The sequence below is a fragment of the Macrobrachium nipponense genome, chromosome 20 (genome assembly GCF_015104395.2).
Source record: "Macrobrachium nipponense isolate FS-2020 chromosome 20, ASM1510439v2, whole genome shotgun sequence".
Classification (NCBI taxonomy): Eukaryota; Metazoa; Arthropoda; class Malacostraca; order Decapoda; family Palaemonidae; genus Macrobrachium; species Macrobrachium nipponense.
Window position 1 is genome coordinate 41,739,864 of NC_061089.1, and position 25,807 is coordinate 41,765,670.

Genomic DNA, 25,807 nt, shown 5'->3' on the forward strand with positions numbered 1-25,807 from the left:
GTGTTGCTTGTTAGATTAGGCTGGCCTTTCAGCGACAGCTCTCGAACCTAAACAGGTAAGGAGGCAGTATTTCCATTCGGTGCTGTTGAGGTCTTCTAGTAATCTTACAGTTCTTAAAAATATTAGAATGTCACAAGTTCATTCATAGCGATTGACAATCTATCTCAGAGAAGCTTGTCTTTACCTACGTATGCCTGCATCATGAGCGTTGTCGAGGACTTTACCTACCGCAGTTCCTTCTTGCAAATATGGTGCGGTGCCCCTTTTATGACAATGCCAGTTCTTTGGTATAGCTAAAGTAATTTCGTTCTATCATTCTTTTCCTAGACAAGCGTAGTCCGCGCCCTTCTCTACATATGATTGTCTTACCGTTAATTGTAATATCCTTTTTATATTTACACATCCTTCATATATTCATGTTAGTATCCAAATATAGATTCCTCTGTACTTTAAAGCTGTGATTTCTTAATTTGAAAACCGTCTAGATAGAACGCGAATTAAATATCATCAAAGAAACTGGCTAATCCCACTTACTACAAAATTCAGAAACAGATTTTACCTTTGGAGAAAACAATACCTACTAGAAGGCTTACCTTTATCTGTTTACAGAGCCTTTATTCTGACTGCAGAGCGAAGAATGTTGACACTTGTAACCATGCGTCCTAGTTATTGGATATCTCTTCCACCTTTCTGATCACAGATTTACTCACCGTCACTTCGAAGTCCTTTAGAAGATGAAGAGGAAATACTTGACCCTACGTAATTACTCGATGGAGATATACTACCCTGTTCAACTATTCACCAAATAGCATTTTGCGTAGTTCAAGGTATTCTGGTATTTTAGTTATACAGCAATTTGCTTACTTTTCGTTTTTTTTTTTTTTTGCATGTATTTAAACCACAAACTCAAAATACTGCTAGGTAACTTAAATATATTTTCCTCGTTTTATTATGTGTAAAATTATCTACATATTAAGTTCTAAATGAAGTAAGAACTTAAAATTGTTAGGATAATAACGATGCTGTTTCACCTTCGGGTTCTTACTAGGTATATTGCTCAACTTTTTTTCTAGGTACTATATGTTGGTGACAGAAGGATTCCTGAACGGAAATTTGATCAACATCCAGTTTTCATTTTTCCTGTGGTAAAGTTGACATAAAAGACTTGTCAGAGTGACGCACACACAACCACATTATTATATAATATAATACATATACTGCACTAAAATATGGAATGTAGGCTTATCTGTTTATATAGCATATACGTGTATATACTATAGGGAGAAGGGAATTGATGAGGCAGAAGCGCAGGATAGAAATAGATGGAAACGGCGACCCCATATAAAAATGGAACCAGCTGGGAAGAAGAATAAATATATACGTACATATATATATATATATATATATATATATTATATATCTATGATTTAATGTATATTATTATAAATATATATATATAGATATATATATATATATATTATATATATAATTATATTATTATATATATTATATAAATACACTTTATATAAACATATATTGTAAACCCACGGTCATTTTTTCAGAGTAGAACATTATGCAACTCTTACCCTTCAAATACTTCCGAACACGGTAAATCTTACTCATGGAGTAGGTACTTCTGGATACTAGTGGACCTAAGTGGTGATACTTGGCCTCGTAATTCACGAACTAAATTAGCTCAGGTGTGTGAGCTGGGGAAGCAACCATTCTCTTCATAGCAAAGACCACGAGGCATAAACTGCTGCAAACAGTTCACTTCGTTGTTACTACAACCAATGTCGTTAAGGAAATGAACTGCTCAGTTGTCGGGTTAACAAATTTTAAGCTTTAAACCCGTGTTTCTCCGGACACCCTTTCTCCGTTTCCGTTACATTACTAACCAGTCTTTATGTAAAGAAATAACCAGATTCATTAGGAGTCCGGGAGAATTTCTTGCACTTTAGTTTACAGGAGAAATAAGGACATTTTTATCAAATTTTAATGCATTCATATTATTCATTATTTTGGTACAAAAAAGAACATTTTTTTGTCATCCAAATTTGTATGTAAACAGACGATCTCTCCGTCAAAATGTCTCAGCAGTTCTAAAGCTTGTTTACTGTTTTTGAGAAATTAGTACAAATATTCTGTATAAATAAATATCGAACATGGCCAGTTGGCATACATCAGAAAACTCAAGACTTTGTGCTTAAGTAAAAAAATGACCGGCATTTAGAAGTGATATTTATAACATCGTAACTGTGTTATTTGCAAAACAACTGAGTCCTGCAGGCTGTTGTCTGAACATTTGAGACATATTTTTTTTTTTCTGTTAATGTCCCAGTGTTTGTGGATTCAGGAAACTTTGTAAAACCATATGCTAAAGCAAAAAATAACCGGCATTTCTTAGAGGTGATGTAAGAATGATCACATCTTTATTACTTTTAAAATAACTGAGTCCTGTAGACTGCTGTCTAAACATGATAAATTTTATGTATAATATATCTTCTGAACATCACAAAAGCATTTTCTGGCTTCATTCAGAGGAATCTCGACGGTGTTTGTAATTTTTTTTTTCTCTCTACTGCTCACCAATTTAACGACTGAAATTTCCTGCAGCCTCAGAACAACTTCATTACCAGGAAACTTTGGCAGCTTTCATTCAGAAATGTGAAACGATAAAAACGCGTGAAATCATCCATTTAACTTTCAGGGCGTCGATGACCACATGTCTTAGCCCGCCAGAATTTAAAATGAGTCCACACAGATTCCGTTTCATTCGCTGCTGAGCACTATACTCCAGTAAATGGCACAAAAAGTACCAAAGAGCACCACATAGATTATGCGAGAAAGAACCAACAGATCACAGTAACACGAGTTCTCTCCTGTACCACCCTCGCAATTCTTCTTGTCTCTTAGACCACGTAGCTGTGAATCTAACCCGCCTTCTCTTGAATTCTCTGTCTTGGAGGCTCCGCGGCACACCAACTCTGATTCGTCCTTCGCCACAATTTCGTTGATTTCATAAGAATAACAGAAGCATGATGCAATGCGAGGAAGTTTCAGTTTCATATTCACAAACACGTGCAAGATTACCTGAAAAAAAAGAATGATTACATATAAGTACGCATAGGTGATGTATGCCCATGAAAAGTCTATAGATATTAGGCTCATGAACATCATATATTACGCTGCACCTAAACGCAAATAAAATTACAGAGAGAGAGAGAGACGTTTCTTCTTGTTTTATCCTTTACAACCAAAACTTTGGCTTTACAAACTTGTGAAAATATGAAGGTGAGGCAGAAGAAGCACCAGACATCGACGGCCTTCGTGTACGCCGTTCTCGGGAGGTCGTCGGAGATCTGCTGGTAGAGACCATACAGCACCAAAAGGGTGGTCAGCGTCATCATGATCCTCAGGTCACAATTTTCCTTCTTGCAGAATAGAGAGGCGTAGCTTATTATCATCAACATGATAGTCGGGGCGTATACAGACGTCATGTAGTATCCGTATCTCCTGCTGAGTGTTATGCCAATTGCCACTAGGCTGTAGCCTTCTTCAGTGCATTTCTGGATGGTAATGCCTTCAACCATATACTCAGCCATAACTTTCTGCAGAGAAAAGGTTTTGAAATATGAGACTTTAATATGATGCGCGAGAAAAATCCCATGAAATCTATTTAGAATGAACAAAGGAGGGGAAAAATTGTTATTATCATTGTTGTAGAATAGTTGACCCTTAGTCACATTCCTAGACTTATAAGAGCTTGTTCCTAAAAGTAATGCGACAAATGGAGCAAGGTAACGTTACAAAAGTTGGAAAGCTAAGTGGACAGAGACTATTTAGGACATACTAGGTAGGCGGCACTCCCCAGCCCTTGAAGACTTTGTTCCAAAGCTGATGATGTAATGACAAGAGTTTTCACAGGAAAAGACTCGTTCTTATCTAGACAACACAAAGCTTTAAATTAATTGCTTAAAGTAATGAGATATTTTTGTTTTTCCTACAAACAAAAAAGTACATACTTCTCCGAGGTAATTTGCCAAGAGGCCATTCCATTCCATGTACTCTTTCTTGGCAGAGGAGAACCTTATGAGAAGATTGCAATGTTGTTTGTCGAAAGGAAAATTCTTCATGTCCATTGTGCAGCTAAACGGAGCATTGAACTTCTGAGTCAATTGCAAGGGGTTACTCGCTCCTTCGTACACTTCATCTGGGGTGACAAAGAGAATAACTTTATATATATTGCGTGAATGATAATACATGTAATATCTTTCCGAAAACGGACTTACAGAAAAAAATTTTCACAACGGTTGCTTGCATTAGTGACTAGCAAGACAAATTAAACATTGTTTGGTTAATGAAGAATAGGTTACAATCAAATATTCCTTTAAATCGTGCTCTTCATTTCTGACAGCTACTTGCAGAAACTCTTATGAGATTATTGAAAATCTGATGATTTGAAAGTCTTGGTGTTAATTTCTCGCTATAAAACCTCCAGAATTGGGTTGTCTTAAATACCCGCTAAAATGTTTCCTGTTAATAACTTTTGTTCTTGACAATTTTAATGACGAAGGGTATACTCTTGGAAATAAATCTAATACTTTTTTTAAGGTACAGAGATATTTTTTATGCATATGGGGCTAAAAGCATAAACTAAACTTTTCAGTCTATCATATCTCTTAGAATACGAGACACCCAGAGGACATTAGGTCCTAAGATAACAAGTTTGAATGTGCAAGGCTTACATACCAATAGTTTCAAGTGCGTTACGCTAAGTCATCACATTTATGATATGAGCTATCCATAAGCAGATAGGCTGAATGGCGTACTTGTAATAAAACAATGTCGCCATGAGGCGACATTGTTTTATTACAATATCGCCAGGCTTAAAAATCATATCTATTTATATCTGCAAAAATGGCCCATAAGACGAAGCGAGGCAGCTACAGTGTTTCCGTCTTCATTAATTTAAAATTTCCATTTCTTTTCAGATTTGTTATCAACATTAATACAATGGAGAATATGCAAAAAAAAAAAAAAAAAAACTTTTCACATCTTGCTCCTCTAATGTATTTGCAATCTTTCGTCCGCACTTGAAAAGGAAATGTAGTGGCTTGTTTTTAGAAAGAAACAGGGTCTTACGTATATAATGCAAGTTCTCCTGTCTCTCTCTCTCTCTCTCTCTCTCTCTCTCTCTCTCTCTCTCTCTTCTCTCTACCTCTTAATAATCTTGAAGGGTCATCATCCTCTGGGTCCGACATTCGTACGACGTTAAGTACTTTTCCTGTCGTGGAGATCTTTGGAAAATGCGCATTTGTAAGCTCCACCCTGGGTACCCATATGCTGTCTATCTGAAAATAGTTGGACATGAAATTTGGGGCGTTATTGCATTTAAATGTTATGTGGGGTTGTTAAACGTCTCGATTTCGAAGATAAACTAAAAAATGAAGAAAAAGCGTAAGGAAAAATGAACTAAGCAAAATTCCCAGACGACCCCTTTACTATTCACCGCCGTAACTAATAAAGTTCATGAATTAGTGCCATAATTTACCATAAAGTCGTCCTAGTTGACATGCAAGCGGAAAAAGTAATGTGAATGCCTCTCTCTCTCTCTCTCTCTCTCTCTCTCTCTCTCTCTCTCTCTCTCTCTCTCTCTCTCTCTCTCTTACCTCTACATAATTTAGATCAGTCGTAGGACTAAGGTTTTTGTAACGCAGCCTCGAGTCGGACCACTTTATCTTTAGAGTAAAATCTATAACCAGTTCCATATTCCGAATATTAATCTGGAATAGAAAGTAAAGGAAGTTATTACAAGAACTAAAGAAAAACGCAGCTTTATTAGATTCCCTCTCATTCATGGTGCGTTTATAGGCTACTCATGTAAATATATATGTGTGTATGTATCTATATAATATATATTACAGCTATATCTGCTCAGGCCAGAAGGGAACAAGATTTAAAAATAAAAAAAAAGTATGTTCCATGTAATAAGAAAGAAATAAACGGAGGGTTATTAGAATCAGAGTAGAGAAAGCATCGAGAAAATTCCAAAACCAGATAGTGACGAGGTCTATGAAAAAGTGGCTGAAAGTGTTCTTATAGGAAACCATAGGGATCTATCTCAGCTGCAATCAGTGCCGCGGAGCACTACCGATGCTATGATGTGGTTGGAGAGTACAAAAGACAGATGTGACCAATGGCTCCATACTGATTTGTGATGGTGAAGAGAAAGTTCAGCAGGTGGGGAAAGAGCAACTTAGTGTTTTGAAATGGAGAAAGCTAAATATCAAAATGAGCAAGTTTAAAGGCATTAGAAAGAACAGAATTCAAGAAGATGATTTATTACATTTTTAATATTGGAAGTAAGTATGGTTGATGCATGTCAATCAAAGTTAAAATGATAGCAATAAAGGCTCAGATGAGACAAAGGTGAGGGAATAAGATTAATGTTAGTCAAGCAAACTTTGAACAAAAACCACTCCTTTGAAAAGCCAATGAATACCAACTTGAACTATGAAGTTCAGAGCGGCAGATTCAGTGAATACCGTCCTTCATTACCAAATGGTCTTTGTAAGAATACGTCACCTCCGAAAAACCATGAATACCAATGCTGATGTTGAGGAGGAGGGGGCTCCCTGGCCGCACTCCAGGAGGCGGAAGCATCTTGAGGTAGTCCTCCGGTTTCCACAATTTCTCGCAGCCAATTTCGTCACTATTATCCGGGCAGTCCACTCGCAGGTCGCACCGCTGCGACAGATTGACGCAGCTGCCGTCGCTGCAGGTGTATTCCCAGTCGTAGCAGGCAGAGAGCGACAGTTCTATTGCAGTATCTAGTAGAAGGATGAGGAAGAAAGAAAGGAATTCCAAAATGTTGTCATTTTTCATTAACGAAAAGGGGGATTTTTATGAATATTCTTCACAACGACTATCTTGTTAAGATTCAAAACGAAATAAGAATTTATTATAAACTTTTACAAAGTTAGGTTATTAATTAGTCAGAGTAAAAAAGAAGAATTAATTTAAAAAAAGTCTAAGTCTAATCTTGAGTACATAACTTTTTTAGGTATTCAAACACTGCCAAAAGAGTTAGTCAACTGCATTGTGATCGATGGCAATAAATACTATTTACAATAACTATCGGGAAGTAGCAAAACATAAATGATATCATTTTGAACTATGCTAATGGGTAGACCCGATCACCAGTACACTATCATTGCTGACAGATTTAGGGAGTTTTCCTGTATTAGAATATCTCCTGGGCACCTATAAAAAAACATAGACCCCTGCTGAAGTCTAAAGCAAGCAACAAAATATAATAAAGATAATAGACCTCTTTGACCGAATCTTGAACATTATCAGTCACCTGAAGGTTTTCGACAAATATCGAAGTCGGTCGTTGTCCTCCAAGTTCTTCTGCCAAAAGGGATCTCGCCCTCGTGGTTGAAAAACTCTGCTAGGGAGTTCCCTGTCCACACGTCCGTAAGAACCCAGGTCCCGTTCTCGTCGTACACGATGTTGTAATTAGTAAATCCTCTGAAGAAGGACGTGCAAATAAATAAATCATCCATACAAAAACAGGAATAGTAGCTAACTTTTTTCTTACTTCAAGTAACAACGAGAAAATGCGTCATTGAAACATTTACTATAGTAGATTCACATCACCCGTGCATCTGATGTCTAGGCCAGTTCCTTACGACGCTCCTGATTGGCTGTTGATAAGCCAACCACAGGACTGGAATCTCTCAGTCTCTCTCGAGAGTTCACATAGGCAGGATGTATGTTCCACCTCTATGAGGGGGCTTATCAACAGCCAATTAGGAGCGTCATAAGGGACTGGCCTAGACATCAGATGCACGGGTGATGTGAATCTACTATATAGAATATTTCACGGTCAAAAGCAAATTACATAAGCCTTTACTTTCCCATACTGTTCCTTAAACTAATTTCAAAGAAGTTGGATACGAGTAAGTCATGGCGATCAGAGATTTTCAGTGAATATATTAGCATTGAAACTTATTCATTGTTAATGATCCATGAATGAAACAAAAAGCCTGGGATCAGAATGATACGATTCCGAAAACAAAACATAACCACTATAGAAACCTACAGGGATAGAAGGACAAGACGAGATTGAGTAGTGTCAATTTTCACCACGAAATGACCGAGGGTCACAACGGAAAAACATGCCGTGAACACGCGTCCGTAACTTATAGCAAAAACAACACAAATAAGTTGAACAGAAGTTAATGGCTTATTCCTAGTTGTAACTAGTGCTCCATACGATTATCCGGTGTTAGTCATAGGTCCGTTCTCTACTTACTGCTGTTTTGTGATATGCGAGAGATGAGAAGGCGCTGTGTACCTATCACTCTTCAGTGTAGCGTCGATGCATCCTAAGAAACTTGAAATGAATTAAATCCTAAGAAACTTGAAATGAATTAACAGAAATGAGTGAAGCCTTAAAAAAAGATTTTTTTTTTTTATCTAACATGGTCTTCCGCTAGACCCTGTAAAAACCCTGGAGATGAAATGAGACATGGCACAAAATGCCTTCGATCTCCAGAAAGAAACATATGACCCGTCAGGAAATAAAATCTCAAATCGATCTTGCTTATTGGGATCGGTGCCCTCTATCTTTCTATTTATCTACCTATCTGCCTTTTCTAAAATCTAGAATTTACGAGTCCTTTCTTACTTGAATAACGGTCTTTCACCAAAGCTGTCCGCCATTCTGAAGTAAGTAGACTGTTTGAAGGAATCGCAGAGACCCCGCATCTTTAAGATCGCCGGATCCTCTTCTTGACATGCTAGACAGAATTCGTAAGTCGCAGAACATCTTACGCTGGCCCATTCTTCCTGGTACGGAGGGATCTTAAATCCTGCGCAATTAAAAACTGGATGCCCCTGAAAGTTGTTGTATGCTAGGAGATTTCCCTGAAAGAGAGAATGATAATAATGATCATAATAACGCTTAGTGCTGCTTTCCTGATGATAATTGCTCTCTAAGCAGCATTAACAATTTCAGTTGTCATCTCCAATTCTGTTATTATTACATGCTGTCCAAACTTTAAGTCATATACACTTAATGGATATCTGATAGCATAGCACAGTAAATCTTCGTTATATTCTTTCTTGTTTCAAGTTTCTTACTAAGTCCTGTATGCACATAGAATTATCTTTGAAATATCAATACCACAATTTTGTTTTTTTGGGGTTAATACGACAAAAAAGTTAATCTAATAATTTGGAAATTGTATTCCATACATTTATCTTATCAACTTTTGATTTATTTTTATTTATTTTCTTTATTGGGGAGCAATTCTTTTGTTTAAACATCACCGTCGGCCTTTCTATTCATTTTTGGCGTTTTTGCCTGTCGTCTTATTTTGAACTCTTTCCTTTCCTTTTTCCTTACATGACTACCCACTTTCAACTTTTCCATAGCCGGAATTGGTTACTACATTAAAACAATATTTATATAAGAAAATGAACTTTCCTATGGGATGGTAAATATCAGAGCGTCGATATGCAAACATAAATTTGATAAGGAAAAACAGAAACGCAAAAAAGAGTGAGTGATTTGTTTATATTAACTTGAAATCACAGTAACACGAGTAGCATAAAGGAAGAGCATAGGAGTAAGAGAGGAAGTGGAAGAACAGGCAAAGCTTCGCTCCCATAACATCAGTGAAACACTGATCAAAATACACAAAAGGATCGAGCCTCATTCTACTGGGGGGCTTTTCAATTTAAATAATGACTAACCTTGTCATCACTCCATCCTCCCTCTTTATTTCTGGTGGCACCGAGCCAAAAGAAAACGGTGGCGTGATTGTGCGGCTGACACACTTCGCTGAAAGGCTCTGAGGCGAAATACAGAAGGCTGTTTTCCTCTGGGGTGCGAGGAAGTGCCACTGAGGATTTCAGACTCCTACAGAGGCGTCTGGCGTCCTCATAAGTTCTCCTCTTGGCGAAGACGACGAATTTGAAGCTGAAATAGAAGGAAGTCCGAGAAAAGGTTTAATTTACAAATGGAGTTCTTAGAGGGACGGTGTATTATATGTATATATAATATAATATATAGATATATATATGATGTATATATAATATATATAATAAATTTGTGTGTGTGGGTGTTGTGTGTTGTGTTATAATATAGCTATATTATATATATATATAGATATATATATATATCTATATATATATATATATATATATATATATATATATATACATGTATGTGTAAGTGTTTACATAATAAAAATATGGAATGTTAGTCCATATATATAAAAATCTAAAACTAAAGAGGTCAACCAGATTGCGCTTGCAGGAATGTGATCAGACTAGAGACGCTAAAGATGGACGTATACCATAAGTATGTAGGCTAAGATAACATGCCGTCACCTGTGGTCATTCATTTGTTTTGAAACAGTCCAAGCTCCCTGCTTGAGACAACTACCCCGACCTATTATTCAAACGGCCTACGTGATCTGTAGCGTGTCTCATTCGATTGTGTGTTCGTATGAAACTATGTCATCTGATAGTATGTTCATATGTTCGAACTACTGTCTGTTCCTTCATAACTTGTAACAGAGATGGTAGACAAGCAGAAGAGAGTTAGCTATCGTCATTAGAAGACCTGTACCTCTTTACCTAAGCTTTATCATGTAGAGGAATAGGATTAGCCATCATCATTGGCAGAAGCGATCAAGCTATCGTCATAGAAGACTTGTACGATCATACCTGATCTTCATCATGTAAAACTTCAGAAGAATATACTATTTTTATACCTTGTGTTTCTACAAGAACCTCACCGAACCATGAGTTTAACACATCGTCGTAAAGATAATACCGACTTCGTAAGTGATCTACAAAACCCCAGACACTCCATTGAAGATGGAAGTGCAATACCAACCGACTTAGCGTATAGATTATCGCTAGTCTAACATTACCTCATAGGGCGCCTTATCATACAAGGCACAAGCCCTAATATTTGGTGGCCAGCGGACCAGAAGAACTCTACAACGTCCTACGAAGAAAAAACAGAATAATAAATCATGAAGTCAACGACGACGAAAGCAGCAGATTCTTCAAGCAACCTAGTATCATCATTAGTGAGCGACTTCAGAAAACAACAAGATTCGTCAAGCAACTTAGTATCATCGTTAGTGAATAACTTCAAGAAACAAAACCGACGTGTCCTTTTCCTACGGCAACGGAAGCTTCGTCTCTCATTAGAATCATTCAAGAAAACATCGTTAGTGAGCGTTTCCGGCACTGCAAGAAACAAACCGAACGCGTCTGCAGCATCGGATTTTCAAGGGCTCGAATCATCGAAACAACGCGCACGGGGGAAACTGAAGCCAAACCAGGTCGTCCGCTAAATAGAGAAGGAGGACCAAGGCCGTGTGTCGTTATCGGAACACCGTGACTTCCCACAAAAGCAAGCTAAGTACAATTTTTATTCATTTGGAGTAACTTTGAGTGGTTTCCTTTACAGGTCGAATTTCGTTATTCCTGTGGCTGAAGTTACGAGACATTCTTAATCTTACTTTTTTACAGAAATTATCTACATCATTGAGTGTTCGCTACTGCGAGTTTTTATCTTTGAGTGTCTGTTTCCAGAAGTTCTACTGAAATATCATAATCATATACTATGTTAATTTTATCATTTTGGGTGATTATAATCCCTTACGTAACAAATCATATTAAACAGTGAATATGCGTTTACGCAGTGGACGTCTGTATTTATACAGATGCATGGATAGGGTCGTTTAAGCACCGTAGTGATTAGAAAACACACAAAAACAAGTGGAACACCCGTACAAATCTAGATAAATTAGAGGTAACACTATTTCGGGTCATGACAATAAATGCTCCTTTGCAGAGTCCCGATCGCAGTTTTAGCCTTGAGTTTTTGGGTTATATAAAATATCGAACCTCAATGACTCAACTCAACTTTAAAAATATGGCTGGATTGCAAGGAATAACATGTCTGTAAAAAACTTTCATCAGGCTAACTGCGCTGACCAGGATCCCTCACTATTTCAAATTTTAGCAAAGAATGAAGTACAAACAGTTAATATTGTATGCAGTAGTGATAACTTGTCTTATTAGTAATCGCTCAGTTCCTAATAGTTCGTCATTCATTGCTTTATACGTAACCAGCAACATAATGCTAAAAACACACAATACGTTGCCGATGGTAATAAAGAGAAGGATCCTAATTATTACAAAAAGAAATAGAAACAGTAGCCCGTTCAGAATCAAACAAGCAAACTCGGTGACTGTGTCACCTAGTCAAGCGGTCAAGGTTAGTTAAATCTGCCGAGTTTTCAAAGCGAAGCAAATTCCACACAATAAGCGACTCTAGCAGAGTGGGGAAAAGCGATGTTGGTTCATACATACCGATATCTTTTTGAACTAAAAAGGATTTTTCCTATGCATCACACGACAGTATCAAGTAATCAGAGCAGGTTCTAGTAATTTTAATACATTAAGTTATAATAAATACTGGTGGATTAAGCCCGACTGTACGCGCCGTAAAAATTAGAATATCTTGATTTATTTCACGTATTATCCTGTATTTACGGACTCACCGTCTGTTGTTCGAACTTCCCTAATGAGAAGTCCGGATAGGCGAGCGCTTACAGATACCTCTATAGTTATAAAAAACATTGATCTGTATCTAGTGTAATTGTAAGATCCATCTAGGGGTATACAAAATATTATCTTACATCCTGCAAAAATAAGGCGTGTTTATCAAATGAAAATCCTATAAACCTTCAAACATATTAAAATCAGTTTGAACAAAAAAGAGACAGTTAAATAATAACTTATATAGAGGAACTATACATTTGTCTCATAAATCGTAACATTGTTCAAATGACCCAACAGAATTCTCCCACAACCACAGTCGCACTTTACACGCAAAAATCTCGAGAAGCATGCACCCTCGAATGTCTTAGTGCGTGTAAAAAGACTTTGCTGGGAAATGAAATTTTAATCCTTCCCGACACTCTGAAATATAACGATTTCCGCGAACAAAGCCCTAAAAGTATACATATCGTGGATACGGAAGTTATAAATATCGCATTTTTTATTGTTGCTAATTTTTAATCACGCCCAACCAGTCGTGGATGAATCTCTCTGATAATCTATCTAAAGTAATATCCGTAAAGTCATTCAAGCAGAGGTGATTCAGCAGAAATTTTTTTTTATCTTTTACCTGAATACCAGGAAGTTTCTCCACTGGCGAGTGATCTCTGGAAAAAACGGATGTAATTTAACACAAAAATACGGTCTAGGACAAACATAAAGCTATATACGTACCTTCGTGTAGACTCTCAATGAAATTTCAAAATAGAGATAAATGACGAAGTTGAAAAAAGTTGGTAATAGGAGTCATTAGGAAATCAAATAAGCCCATATAATTTTTCCCTCAAATGTCATACCATAAAAGATCGGACTTGGCGTATCTGCGTAGATTTCTGACGCTTAAACAAGGAAACGACTCCCGATAGTTTCCAGTGCGATGTACCGACGACATCTTATCTCTGTTAGGTTAGAATAAATTTTTCACCAGCTTGGACTTACTTAAATGCTTTTACCAGATACCATTACCTAAGTGATTGTACCTCATACACCGTTTTTCAGCACACTCAGGGGACATTATCAATTTTTACGTATGCCTCCGGCTTACGTTGCGCCCCAATTACAATATAGTGTTTGGAGACTTTTAGGGGATAACCTACATGCCTATATGGATGATCTTGTAATCTAATACCTTAGAAGTACATTCACATAAAGTAGAGCTAGTGCTACAGAGACAAAGACAAATAATCTCAGAGTAAAATATCTAAATGTGAGTTTTTAAAAACCGAACATGTTTATCTAGGTTTTATGTGTCTGGTCAAGGTCTTAAAAGTAGTCCATGGTAAGGTGTCGGCTATTCATAACTTTCCGTACTTATTAACGTAAAAGGGGATACAGCACTTTTGCGCTGTAGTGGGTATTACAATCGTATGCAAATATGTAACTCTTCAATCATAGCAGCTCCTTTAACAGATCTTACGAAGAAGAGAATAGATTAATTATGGTCTAAAAAGCATCAACAGGCGTTCGATATCTTAAAAGCGGAATAATGCAGCTTACCTAACTTAAAAATCCCTGATTTAAATAAGGAATTTTTTTTTTTATTGCAACAGACGCCTCAGACCAAGGGGTAAGAGGGGTATTACTTCAGTCATATGATAAACAGTTCTTCCCTATAGCTTTTTATTCACGTAAACTAAAGCCCTCTGAAAGTAAATATGCAGTAATAGCAAGGAAGGGCTAGGTATCTTTAACACTAGTACATTTTAAGTTCATAATCTATGGCTATCCTGATAAAGTCTTTACTGAACATGAGTCCTTTACAGAGTTTTTCAAAGGCTTTAATCACAGTCCAAAAGGAACTCGGTGACAAATGATCATTCAGGTCTTTGGAGCCAAGATAAGATATCTACCTGGGAAAGCAATTATCATAGCTGACGCATTATCCCGCAATCCCGCATCATACTGCAAAGAACCATTAATTAGACTAAAAGATATAGAAACATCCGTACCTATTGTTAAAACCGTATCTAAACAAGAAAATTCCTTAACCCAAGAGATCGCGAGCATTGAATATCTGGGTCGGAGCGCAGAACTGTTACAAACTGAACAAAGCAAGCGTCAACAGACATAACCCAAACAATAAACACTTCGAACGGAAACAGAGTCAGCAGCAATAAACACCAAACAATAAACACTTCGAAACGGAAACAGGGTCAGTGGCTAGGCAAAAACAATAAACACTTCGAGCAGAAACCCTAAAGCAAAAGTACATTTAAAGTATGTGTATCAAAATAATGTAATCAAATGTAATATTATATGTAGGTCTGTGACGAGGAAAACCCGAAGAACACAGCAGATGACTAACGACCAGGTAGTAATAATAATCTCTTTCATACCAATCGTCATAAACTGGTTGCATTCCGTCATCCAGGGTTCCATAGTATGTCACAGAAAGCCAAATCACTATTTTACTGGCCTACAGTGCTTACAGATATAAAAAGCACATAACTGATTGTAACACGTGTCATGAAAACAAGGGACACTAAGACACCTGTCAGTTTAAGGGCCTATCCCGTGCCAAATCAATCCTTGAAAGAATATACGTAGAATTATTAACAGAATTACGAGTCTGACAGAGGGAATAAACACTTCTTAGTGTTAATAGTTCCTTGACACGTTATATAGAATTAATAGCACTAAAAACAAACACCGCAATTGAGTGCGTTACGAATATTTATGAGTGCTAAATCAGTAAATATGGAATTCAACACATAATAATCTGTGACTCGGGTGGTGTAAATCAATAATAATCTCCTTAACACGTGGTGTGAATTCCTTTCCATTAAGAAAACCAATAATATATCACCCACCCGAGTCAATCGGTTTGGTAGAATAACGGATAATTAAATAGGAAGTGTCAATGTCTTACGAGTTACAACTCGTGATGTTGGATCCGAACTGGATTATAGCGGTTCTAGCGGTTTTAAATACCTTTATCATATATATCTTGTATCTATAGAATTGATGCCGCAAGTAGCCTTATACGGTACGTCGCTAGAACACTTTTCCACATATTCAAGCCAACCATTAATTTATCAAATATATATAAAAAAAATATATAAATAAATATAAATAAATATAAAAAAATAAATATGGATACAAGTGGAGTCAATATAATACACTCCGTAAGAAGTCGGAAGGGTTACAAATTATAATAAAAAAGGAATCACGATAATATCAATAAGCAAAACGTAACCATTAAATATCCAAATATATATACGTAAAGATTTGAACTCTAACTTAACGCTTAGTAATGACAAATAAGCTAAAAGTTCAAACACATATCAAAACCTACTGACATATTGTCTGTCCCGGTGATTTATATTATTCGTAGTCAATGAAAAAAAAAAATTAAATAAATAAATAAATAAATAAACTAATAATAAATAAAATAAATAAAATAAAATAAAAGAGATTTTAAAATCAGGAAGTCTAGAAGTGAAAATGTTATCTATGGAATAATCCTATATGAATCTTACACAGGGCTAATAATATATATAGAATTTGTATGGAAACCTTTTTCATATAGTTTGAATAAGGAATATTTATTTAACATAATGCCAACATGAAACTAATATTGTTCAATTTTGGTACTGTTGTTTTTTTTTTTTTTCAGACATTCTTCTCATGCGGGTGGAGAATTAAAACACTAAAATATCATTTGAAAATACTAAAGTCGTATCTCTTACAGCAAGTAACGTAACTCTTAGCTGGCTGAGAGCAATCTCCTGCCAAGTGACGACGTCATCATTGCCGTATCAGCATTGATTCCTTTAACCTCAAATATCTGCTTGCACAGGCTTCATCTCGCGCTGGCAAAGCAGATTGACTGGAGAAAGGAATGCTTAGTTCATGAACTTCACATGTGGTTCATAGGTCACATGACAGGCCACATAACATATTCTTATCCGTGTGTGTAATGCAATTAGTTAAGGACTTGCAATCATTTTAAAATTAATAAACAAAATAAGGAAATAGAATTTCTATAACATCAAAATGAATTAATTTTTTCTGAACCTCATAGACATTTAGAAGTATCACGATATGGATATGGATTATTTACTTGCAACATTAGCTTATTACAATCCAAGTAAACATTCATGGGAAAATGTCACATTTTCTTGAAAAACCCAAAGTTTATTTAGAAATTAGTTACATAGTGGGTTTTTTTTCGTTGCATCTCCTACCTATTAATAATGTTTTAAAAGTTAACCTCAGAGGATGCGCACGAGAAAATTGAATATGAAACTTTTGTTAGGGCACATAGAATCATGATTAATATTCTCTTTGACTCTTATGCTGCCTGGCAATCTTACAAATAGCTCCATTTTCCACTTCTTTGTCTAGTAACTTACTACCAGTAATATCGAATTTTCTTTGAGATTCGTATTGATATCTATTTATTTTTTATAATTATGGATATTTTTACGAGTCATCATAGACCTGGATAGGTTCACTCATTGTTAATGCCATGGATAAAAAAGTTTGTACAGCGGACTCTTTTGAATTCCAAAATATCAGCGAATTCATGTGGGTTAAGTCTGGTCTAAATGGCTCTCTTCCCTCCCCTGTATTTGGATGTTGTCTGAATTTACTTTGCCCTTGTGACAAGTATAATTTCACTTGCAGGCTGATTAATGGAACCGGTTACAGTATCCTGCAGTACGAGAGTTTCACATAGCAACTTCAAAAAAATCGTTCGTCGCAGCGGACGACTACAGTCAAGTAACAACCGCCTACAATGTGAAAGGAATTTCATGGACTTCTTCGACCGACACCGTATCTCGTCGTTAATCTCGTTTTAATGCGGAACGCTCCAGCGGCTGTCGGAATTCGACTACAAAAGGGACATACTTCCGACAATTACGACCCGAAGGATATTCAACTCTACTTTGCTGGCGAAGGACTCGTGCTGGGGATGTTTTTTTTTATTCATCGCGAACGTAATCGTGTAGCTTAGGATGCAGAGAATAAGTATGAGCGCAAAAATAGAACGTTGGACCCGCCAGGCAAATTTTCCCCTTGTTTTAACCATTGAAAAAAGGCCGTTTCAATTGGCTAAAGGTGGTTGTCTGGAACTGTGTAATGGACGAAAAGTTGTTCGAAAGCTAGTTAAAAGTGAAGTAGTATAACCTCGGTCATGTATCCTATATATATAAAGTATCATGTATCCTATATATAATTGATCATAAATAACAGAGTCGAAATATATCTTTGCGTGTACGCAATAGGAATCTCTTATATAAATGATCATAAATAACAGAATCTAAATATATCTTTGCGTGTACGCAATAGGAATCTCTTATATATAATTGATCATAAATAACAGAGTCGAAATATATCTTTGCGTGTACGCAATAGGAATCTCTTATATAGATGATCATAAATAACAGAATCTAAATATATCTTTGCGTGTACGCAATAGGAATCTCTTTAAAGTGCACATCTATTAATCATAATTATATGAATCCATATACATATGTATAAACAAATCAGGTAGCCTATAATCAATCTGTTACCTTATATCTTACCATTATCTGCAGTTATTTATGAGTTAGTATATGAATTAATGAATCAGATATATAACATTTAGCATAAAAATCAACGAATCAATCAGCATAAACATTAATAATTTTATCAATTCATATATGAAATTTTTTTATCAGTTAAAATATGATTTTTATCATGTTAATCTTCATTCTATGCAATTATCAGAGTACATTAGTATTTTCTGTAGCATAAGTATCTTAAAGAGATGAAGTGAAAAAACTGTATCATTATATATATCATGTGATCACTATTATTTACCAATATCATTGTTTTATATTTTATTACTTGAATCAATTCATGTACACCATGAATTTTTATTTACTAATATATATATATATTCACATAGTGTCTGTATCACACTCCTATAAGTCAAATGCAAGTCAAGTTTGAGTAATATTCAGTGGTTGGTTTTGGTAGCTGACCGAGCTAATGTAAGTGTTTACATAATAAAAATATGGAATGTTAGTCCATATATATAAAAATCTAAAACTAAAGAGGTCAACCAGATTGCTTGCAGGAATGTGATCAGACTAGAGACGCTAAAGATGACGTATACCATAAGTATGTAGGCTAAGATAACATGCCGTCACCTGTGGTCATTCATTTGTTTTGAAACAGTCCAAGCTCCCTGCTTGAGACAACTACCCCGACCTATTATTCAAACGGCCTACGTGATCTGTAGCGTGTCTCATTCGATTGTGTGTTCGTATGAAACTATGTCATCTGATAGTATGTTCATATGTTCGAACTACTGTCTGTTCCTTCATAACTTGTAACAGAGATGGTAGACAAGCAGAAGAGAGTTAGCTATCGTCATTAGAAGACCTGTACCTCTTTACCTAAGCTTTATCATGTAGAGGAATAGGATTAGCCATCATCATTGGCAGAAGCGATCAAGCTATCGTCATAGAAGACTTGTACGATCATACCTGATCTTCATCATGTAAAACTTCAGAAGAATATACTATTTTTATACCTTGTGTTTTCTACAAGAACCTCACCGAACCATGAGTTTAACACATCGTCGTAAAGATAATACCGACTTCGTAAGTGATCTACAAAACCCCAGACACTCCATTGAAGATGGAAGTGCAATACCAACCGACTTAGCGTATAGATTATCGCTAGTCTAACATTACCTCATAGGGCGCCTTATCATACAAGCCCACAAGCCCTAATACATGCATACGTTTGTGAGTGTGTACATATACATGTATATAAATTTACATGGATGAAATTACATGTTAGTTATAATATGCATATTAGTTATAAAACGTATGTCAATCAGATTCATAGCAAACTAAGCAATGCCATAAGTAATATCATGAAACTCATCCACTGCAGCCGTAAGATGAATGTATATAATAATGCAGAAACGAAGAAGTAACGACAATGCGATAAAGGAAGAAAATCTACAATTGACCTTTTAACGTCAATAAAGTCTCATCATCATTCTCTCACACAGGAAAGATTCAGGTTACCTCGAACACCCACTCACTTATTTCGAAGACAATAATCTTCCTTTGCAATGTCTTCGACATCCACCGGACCACTGATCTCCCATTCTGCCTTAGACCAAGCGACCAAGTCCCCTTCTTCAGCGTCTGCAGAACACAAGGATAATCTTGACACCTCAGTGGCACTAAGAGGTCTGGAGTATAAACTGAAATAAAACAAGAGTTACATTAGTTGGTTTGTTTTTTATATACATCAAAACGACTACGCTAAATGCTTTCATCATTTCATAATTTTCAGAGGGTAAATAATAGATTATTGGGGTTTGCCAAAAATGGGAAATTTTGACTGTTTACGTTTGGCATGAAAAAGTAAAGGTATGTGGGTGAGAATGAGACAGATACAAGTATTTGGATGGAATGGGGAGAGAGAACAGCGGCAGAATGACCGAATGATTAGTTAGCTGTGACAGCCAACGTTAAAGTGACACGATACAGAAGAAGATGAAGAAAAAGAAGAAGAACCGTAACTATCATTTCTATGATGAAGTCACAAAACATTACTTAACGTCATGACTTCCTCATTTCGTTGGATTCGGTTTCTCCTGTGTACAGCGAATCCGAACTGGAAATATAAGAATTAACTCTTTCCTTCCCAGGTGGGATTTGAATCCACTCATGTTAAGGGAGGGTGCCGTTTCCCGGAAGTAAGGGTAGCTTCCCCACCCCACTCCCTCAACTCCCTTAGTGAGAAAAACCAAAAGTTAAGTGATCATTGTGGCTTGACATTAAAAAATCACATGAATTACTTAAACGAGGTCATAATATTCTAGAATAACAAAAATACTTGGGTTCCAGCAGTTAAGATACTAGAATGCCCACACTCATTTACGTATTTCTTTGACTGGTGGTTGGCTGGTTCACTTTCAACCGGCGTTATGCCAACAAGGGGCCTTGACGTAAGTGCGTTGAAGTGTTGGCGGGAATAAGAGGCCTGATGTGAACCTCTGGACTCGGCCCATACAACTGGGATTTCTATAAAATGCATCAAGTTTTAAAGATCTGTAGCTTGTCTAACTGAATAACACTAATTACAATGATCTATTTTCTTATTAACATAAAAAATAATATCTAATTCTGAATCAACGTTATTTAATCTTTATGATGAAAAAAAATTTCTTTTGATGCATCTGATGTAGTAATATAAAACCTGTCTCGTATGAAGCTATTTCTGGTTTTCTTCGTTATAGTTGGAAAATAAGCGTCAATGTTAAATAAAACACTTGACAATCACCGAGTATCTTGAAGTGAGCCCGTTATCATACTGGAATTTGATCTTTGTAGTTTTATCTTCTCCCAAAGAATAATATACTACTGCGGTTCCATCGCGTCTGACACGCCCTTCTTCCTCTCAACTATTCCACCTCACTTGCGCACCAACAGCTCACTAGAATAACATAAAACTGTCCTAAAAGACAAAGAAGTTTTTTTTTTACATTTTCACAGCTGACATTGCAAGACAGGAGATGGATCCATTACCAAACTCGGAAAGTTTTATCCGACAGGTGATCGGCTCAGCCGGGCAGTTTTAAAGGAACCAATCTTACTTGAAGCCTGTGATGGCGCCGGAGAAGGACTGAAGAGCCTGGTACCCTCCGTCGATTTTATCAGTCTCCTGACCCAGCACCAGAGACCCGTTCGTTCTGATGTAGTAGTTTCGGTTAAACTTGTAGAGGCTGTGACTATCCCTGCAGTAAAAAAAAAAAAAAAAAAAAAACTATTATACCTTACTTTTGGTGAAAAATGAAGATGAGGTAGTGTCTACAGGAGAGAGAGAGAGAGAGAGAGAAGAGGAACGAGAGAGAGAGAGAGAGAGAGGAGAGAGAGAGAGAGAGAGAGTAGATACGATGGAAAAAATATCTACTTGCTGCTTGATAATGCAACCCTAATTCCAATCTAAAAATTGTATAGGTCAAACAAATCATAACCTGAGTAAATGCGTTAATTATATTTTCACGACTGAACATATAAATACCTTTCGTTCATTAGTAGGTTGATGGAGAGAGAGAGAGAGAGAGAGAGAGAGAGACGAAGGAAAAAATAACTGCTCAGTATTTGATAATTTAACCCTCTTTCCTGTCGGAAAATTGCATATGAATAAATGAATTACTTACATGTCCACAATTGAACAGATAAATAATTACACAATACTTGAAATAGAGAATGCAAACAAATATTAAAGTTACTTAAACAAAGCCATATTGCACTTCGCCCCTTCAACTTCGTATAATTTGAGTATCTCAACACTTACCCATTAATGTAAAATGTCCCTGTTCGGTTCTCACTGCTGACAACAAAGCAGACATGATACCAAGTATCTGGAATGTATATAGTATCTTTCTTCCCATAGATGTATTTTCCAGCCACGGAGATAAGTATCTGGTTATATTCTGGATGGGTGAGAAATTCACGGCAAGCTGTAGACTGGAATCGAATATTAACATCATGGATGAGATGCTACTTATTAATTCAACAGTTTCAACTACTAGAAACATTGAAAGAGCTGTATCAATGACCGAAATCATGAAGAATGAGTTTTAGCAAGGATTTTTATGCTCATCTGCCAAAAGGCATGATAATTTTGCAATTAAAACATTTTCTCAATGTTGAAGAATGTTGCTCAAATAAATGCGTGCTTCATTAGGTGCACTCCAGCAGCATAATAATGACTGTTCCTGCCAAATCTAATATATATATATTGTGTATCCTTTTTTTTTTGTCATCCATGTTATTAAAAAAACATAAGCTAGTAAACACAGCTATCTCTTATTTATAGTGGAAATCAGTTTATATACACATTCATATAATATATGATGTATATGAATACATGTATACATATACAAACTATATACGTATATATATATATATATATATATATATATAGATATATATATTATATATGTGTGTGTGTGTGTGTGTGTGTGTGTGTGTGTGTGTGTGTGTGTGTATGTGTGTGAACGATAAATGAAATAAGAGACAAGCAGCGCTTGCACAGTTGACTATACATACGGAATCCAAAATTCAGTTCGTTGTGGTCAGCATCCGACGTAGCGTACGAGAAGGCGTAGCTTGTCGTCTGTCTAAAGTAGTGAACTTTCAGCCAGAGACAGACAGATATATCGAACAACACTGCATCCCCTCCGTCAGAGATTGTGACATCTTTGTCGTCTCCTCCGGTTTCCGGATCGTGGTCGTAAATCAAGGATTCTCTGGTGTAGGATTTACTGGGACCCAGAGGGACTGGGCTTAGGTATAACACTGCTCTGGATTCATTCGACAGTTGATTGGAACCCTGGAATATCATTACTTTATCACACAAACCTGAAAGATAGAGAAATCATAATAATAACAATTATAATAATACAACAATACGATAATAATAATAATAAGCTAGATGTTCTAAGAGGTCCACAATAATAAATAAAAGTTGTGAGTTCGTGTATAATTTAAAAACCCTTTACAAAGCTTCCGAACCCTTCCCTCGGTTCATTTTTTTTTTGACTGAAGATGAACCCAGGAAGAGTTCGAAAGCTTTGTAAAGGGTTTTTAAATTATACACGAACTCACAACATTTGTTATTATATGTGGAGAGTTTTCCCCAAATAGCTAGATGCCGAAGTAGCTCCAGGATTCATGCAAAAGAGCGTGCTATTAGAAACAGCGCTCATAGTGAGGAAAGTGAGGGACTCATAAAGGGCAGGGTGCAACCTGGAACCCCACACTATAAATACCACTCAGTCGAATGGGATGACTGACATAAAAAGAAATATTAACAATAATAATAAAAGGTAAAATAAGCAGGACTTACACTGATGAGGATTAATATCATTACCACTAAAACAACTAAAACTTTAGTAAAAAAAATACAAATAATATCTATAATAATAATAGTAAAATTGATCTCATAATACAATTTTGTTAATACGAACCTGCTGTGGCACGCGCGTCACTATTTTGACATATACGAATGGATTTTAGGAACGCCTTTTAGCCTTGAAGAACATGAAAGAAAGAAAAAATGAAAGAAAACCCACATGTATCCGGGTTCTTTCCAGTCTTCTGTGTAACGAAATTCAACGTCCCTATACATTTTTTTTTTTGTAACAGCGAAATTCTGCTAACAATAAACTCTACGATTTAATACGCGTCATACAACCCGGGACCAGCTTCTCTCTGCACTGGCCCGAAGTCAGAACGTAGATGAAAGTACCTTGGGATTGAGCTTCTGCACGACTTATAATGTCCATATATTACCGTCATTTATAACGGTATGGGTACAATAGTTCAGTAATGAAAATGACGTTGCAAAGTTCCCTTCCAAACAACGCAAATAAGAAATTTTTTATTAATCTTCAGAGGTACTACTAAAAAACTATGAGCCATTACTAGCTGGGAATTAATGCCACACCCTTCGATGTTCTAACATTTCTTGTGGTTAGCAGTGCTAAAGTCCTTTGATGTAATTACTAAGAAAAAAAATCGATCTCTTTTGTACAACAATCCTCATGTTCCCTTTCCCTCTGACCACGATCATGTGAGCAGTAACGACCATTTATGGAGGTCAGCGCCACGAGTCCCTGTCGATTCCTGTTTCTGATTGGCACCATAGTTAGTGTTTTAGTTAGTGTTTCCAGTGTTTTTGAATCCCAAGCAGGGTATCTGTTTACATAATAAAAATATGGAATGTTAGTCCATATATATAAAAGTCTAAAACTAAAGAGGTCAACCAGATTGCTTGCAGGAATGTGATCAGACTAGAGACGCTAAAGATGACGTATACAATAAAAGTAGGCTAAGATAACATGTCGTCACCTGTAGTCATTCAATTGTTTATAAACATTAGTCCAAGCTCCCTGCTTGAGACAACTACCGCCTACGTGATCTGTAGCGTGTCTCATTTGATTGTGTGTTCGTATGAAACTATGTCATTTGTATGCATGTTCATATGTTCGAACTACTGTCTGTTCCTTCATAACTTGTAACAGAGATGGTAGTCAAGCAGAACAGAGTTAGCTATCGTCATTAGAAGACCTGTACCTCTTTACCTAAGCTTTATCATGTAGAGGAATAGGATTAGCCATCATCATTGGCAGAAGCGATCAAGCTATCGTCATAGAAGACTTGTACAATCATATCTGATCTTCAGCATGTAAAACTTCAGAAGAATATATAATTTTTTATACTTAGTGTTTTCTACAAGAACCTCACCGAACCATGAGTTTAACACATCGTCGTAAAGATAATACCGACTTCGTAAGTGATCTACAAACCCCCAGACACTCCATTGAAGATGGAAGTGCAATACCAACCGACTTAGCGTATAGATTATCGCAAGTCTAACATTACCTCATAGGGCGCCTTATCATACAAGGCACAAGCCCTAATATTGGTGGCCAGCGTACCAGAAGAACTCTACAACGTCCTACGAAGAAAAAACCAGAATAATAAATCATGTATCATAAGAAGTCAACGACGACGGAAGCAGCAGATTCTTCAAGCAACATAGTATCATCGTTAGTGAGCGACTTCAGAAAACAATAAGAACTCTTCAACGACGACGAAAGCAACAGATTCTTCAAGCAACTTAGTATCATTGTTTAGTGAATAACTTCAAGAAACAAAACCGACGTGTCTTTTTCCTACGACAACGCAAGCTTCGTCTCTCATTAGAATCATTCAAGAAAACATCGTTAGTGAGCGTTTCCGGCACTGCAAGAAACAAACCGAACGCGTCTGCAGCATCGGATCTTTCAAGGGCTCGAATCATCGAAACAACGCGCACGGGGGAAACTGAAGCCAAACCAGGTCATCCGCTAAATAAAGAAGGAGGACCAAGGCCGTGTGTCGTTATCGGAACACCGTGACTTCCCACAAAAGCAAGCTAAGTACAATTTTTTATTCATTTGGAGTAACTTTGAGTGTTTCCTTTGCAGGTCGAATTTCGTTATTCCTGTGGCTGAAGTTACGAGACATTCTTAATCTTATTTTTTTTACAGAAATTATCTACATCATTGAGATTTCGCTACTGTGAGTTTTTTTATCTTTGAGTGTCTGTTTCCAGAAGTTCTACTGAAATATCATAA

The 25,807-nt window shown here is 36.5% G+C and overlaps 2 protein-coding genes across 3 annotated transcripts in view; both read right to left on the reverse strand.

Moving 5' to 3' along the window:
• Positions 1–722, reverse strand: part of LOC135225152 (NHL repeat-containing protein 2-like) — a 55,769-nt gene extending 55,047 nt beyond the window's left edge. Inside the window, exon 1 of the mRNA XM_064264395.1 lies at positions 594–722. The gene's annotated coding sequence lies outside the window, so the exon portion shown is untranslated. The remainder of the gene's footprint in view (positions 1–593) is intronic.
• A 1,260-nt stretch (positions 723–1,982) lies between these two features.
• Positions 1,983–25,807, reverse strand: part of LOC135225168 (uncharacterized) — a 40,352-nt gene continuing 16,527 nt past the window's right edge. Inside the window, exons 3-16 of one of the 2 annotated variants that reach the window (XM_064264422.1) lie at positions 22,734–23,045; positions 21,976–22,114; positions 21,272–21,412; positions 19,709–19,873; positions 9,769–9,994; positions 8,699–8,937; positions 8,324–8,404; positions 7,367–7,536; positions 6,589–6,833; positions 5,673–5,786; positions 5,222–5,354; positions 4,026–4,213; positions 3,279–3,611; positions 1,983–3,093 (exon numbers count right to left, since the gene is read on the reverse strand). In XM_064264422.1, coding sequence (XP_064120492.1) covers positions 2,773–3,093; positions 3,279–3,611; positions 4,026–4,213; positions 5,222–5,354; positions 5,673–5,786; positions 6,589–6,833; positions 7,367–7,536; positions 8,324–8,404; positions 8,699–8,937; positions 9,769–9,994; positions 19,709–19,873; positions 21,272–21,412; positions 21,976–22,114; positions 22,734–23,045 — 2,807 coding nt within the window. In that variant the 3' untranslated portion in view covers positions 1,983–2,772. The remainder of the gene's footprint in view (positions 3,094–3,278; positions 3,612–4,025; positions 4,214–5,221; positions 5,355–5,672; positions 5,787–6,588; positions 6,834–7,366; positions 7,537–8,323; positions 8,405–8,698; positions 8,938–9,768; positions 9,995–19,708; positions 19,874–21,271; positions 21,413–21,975; positions 22,115–22,733; positions 23,046–25,807) is intronic. The other variant, XM_064264428.1, reaches the window with a different exon arrangement.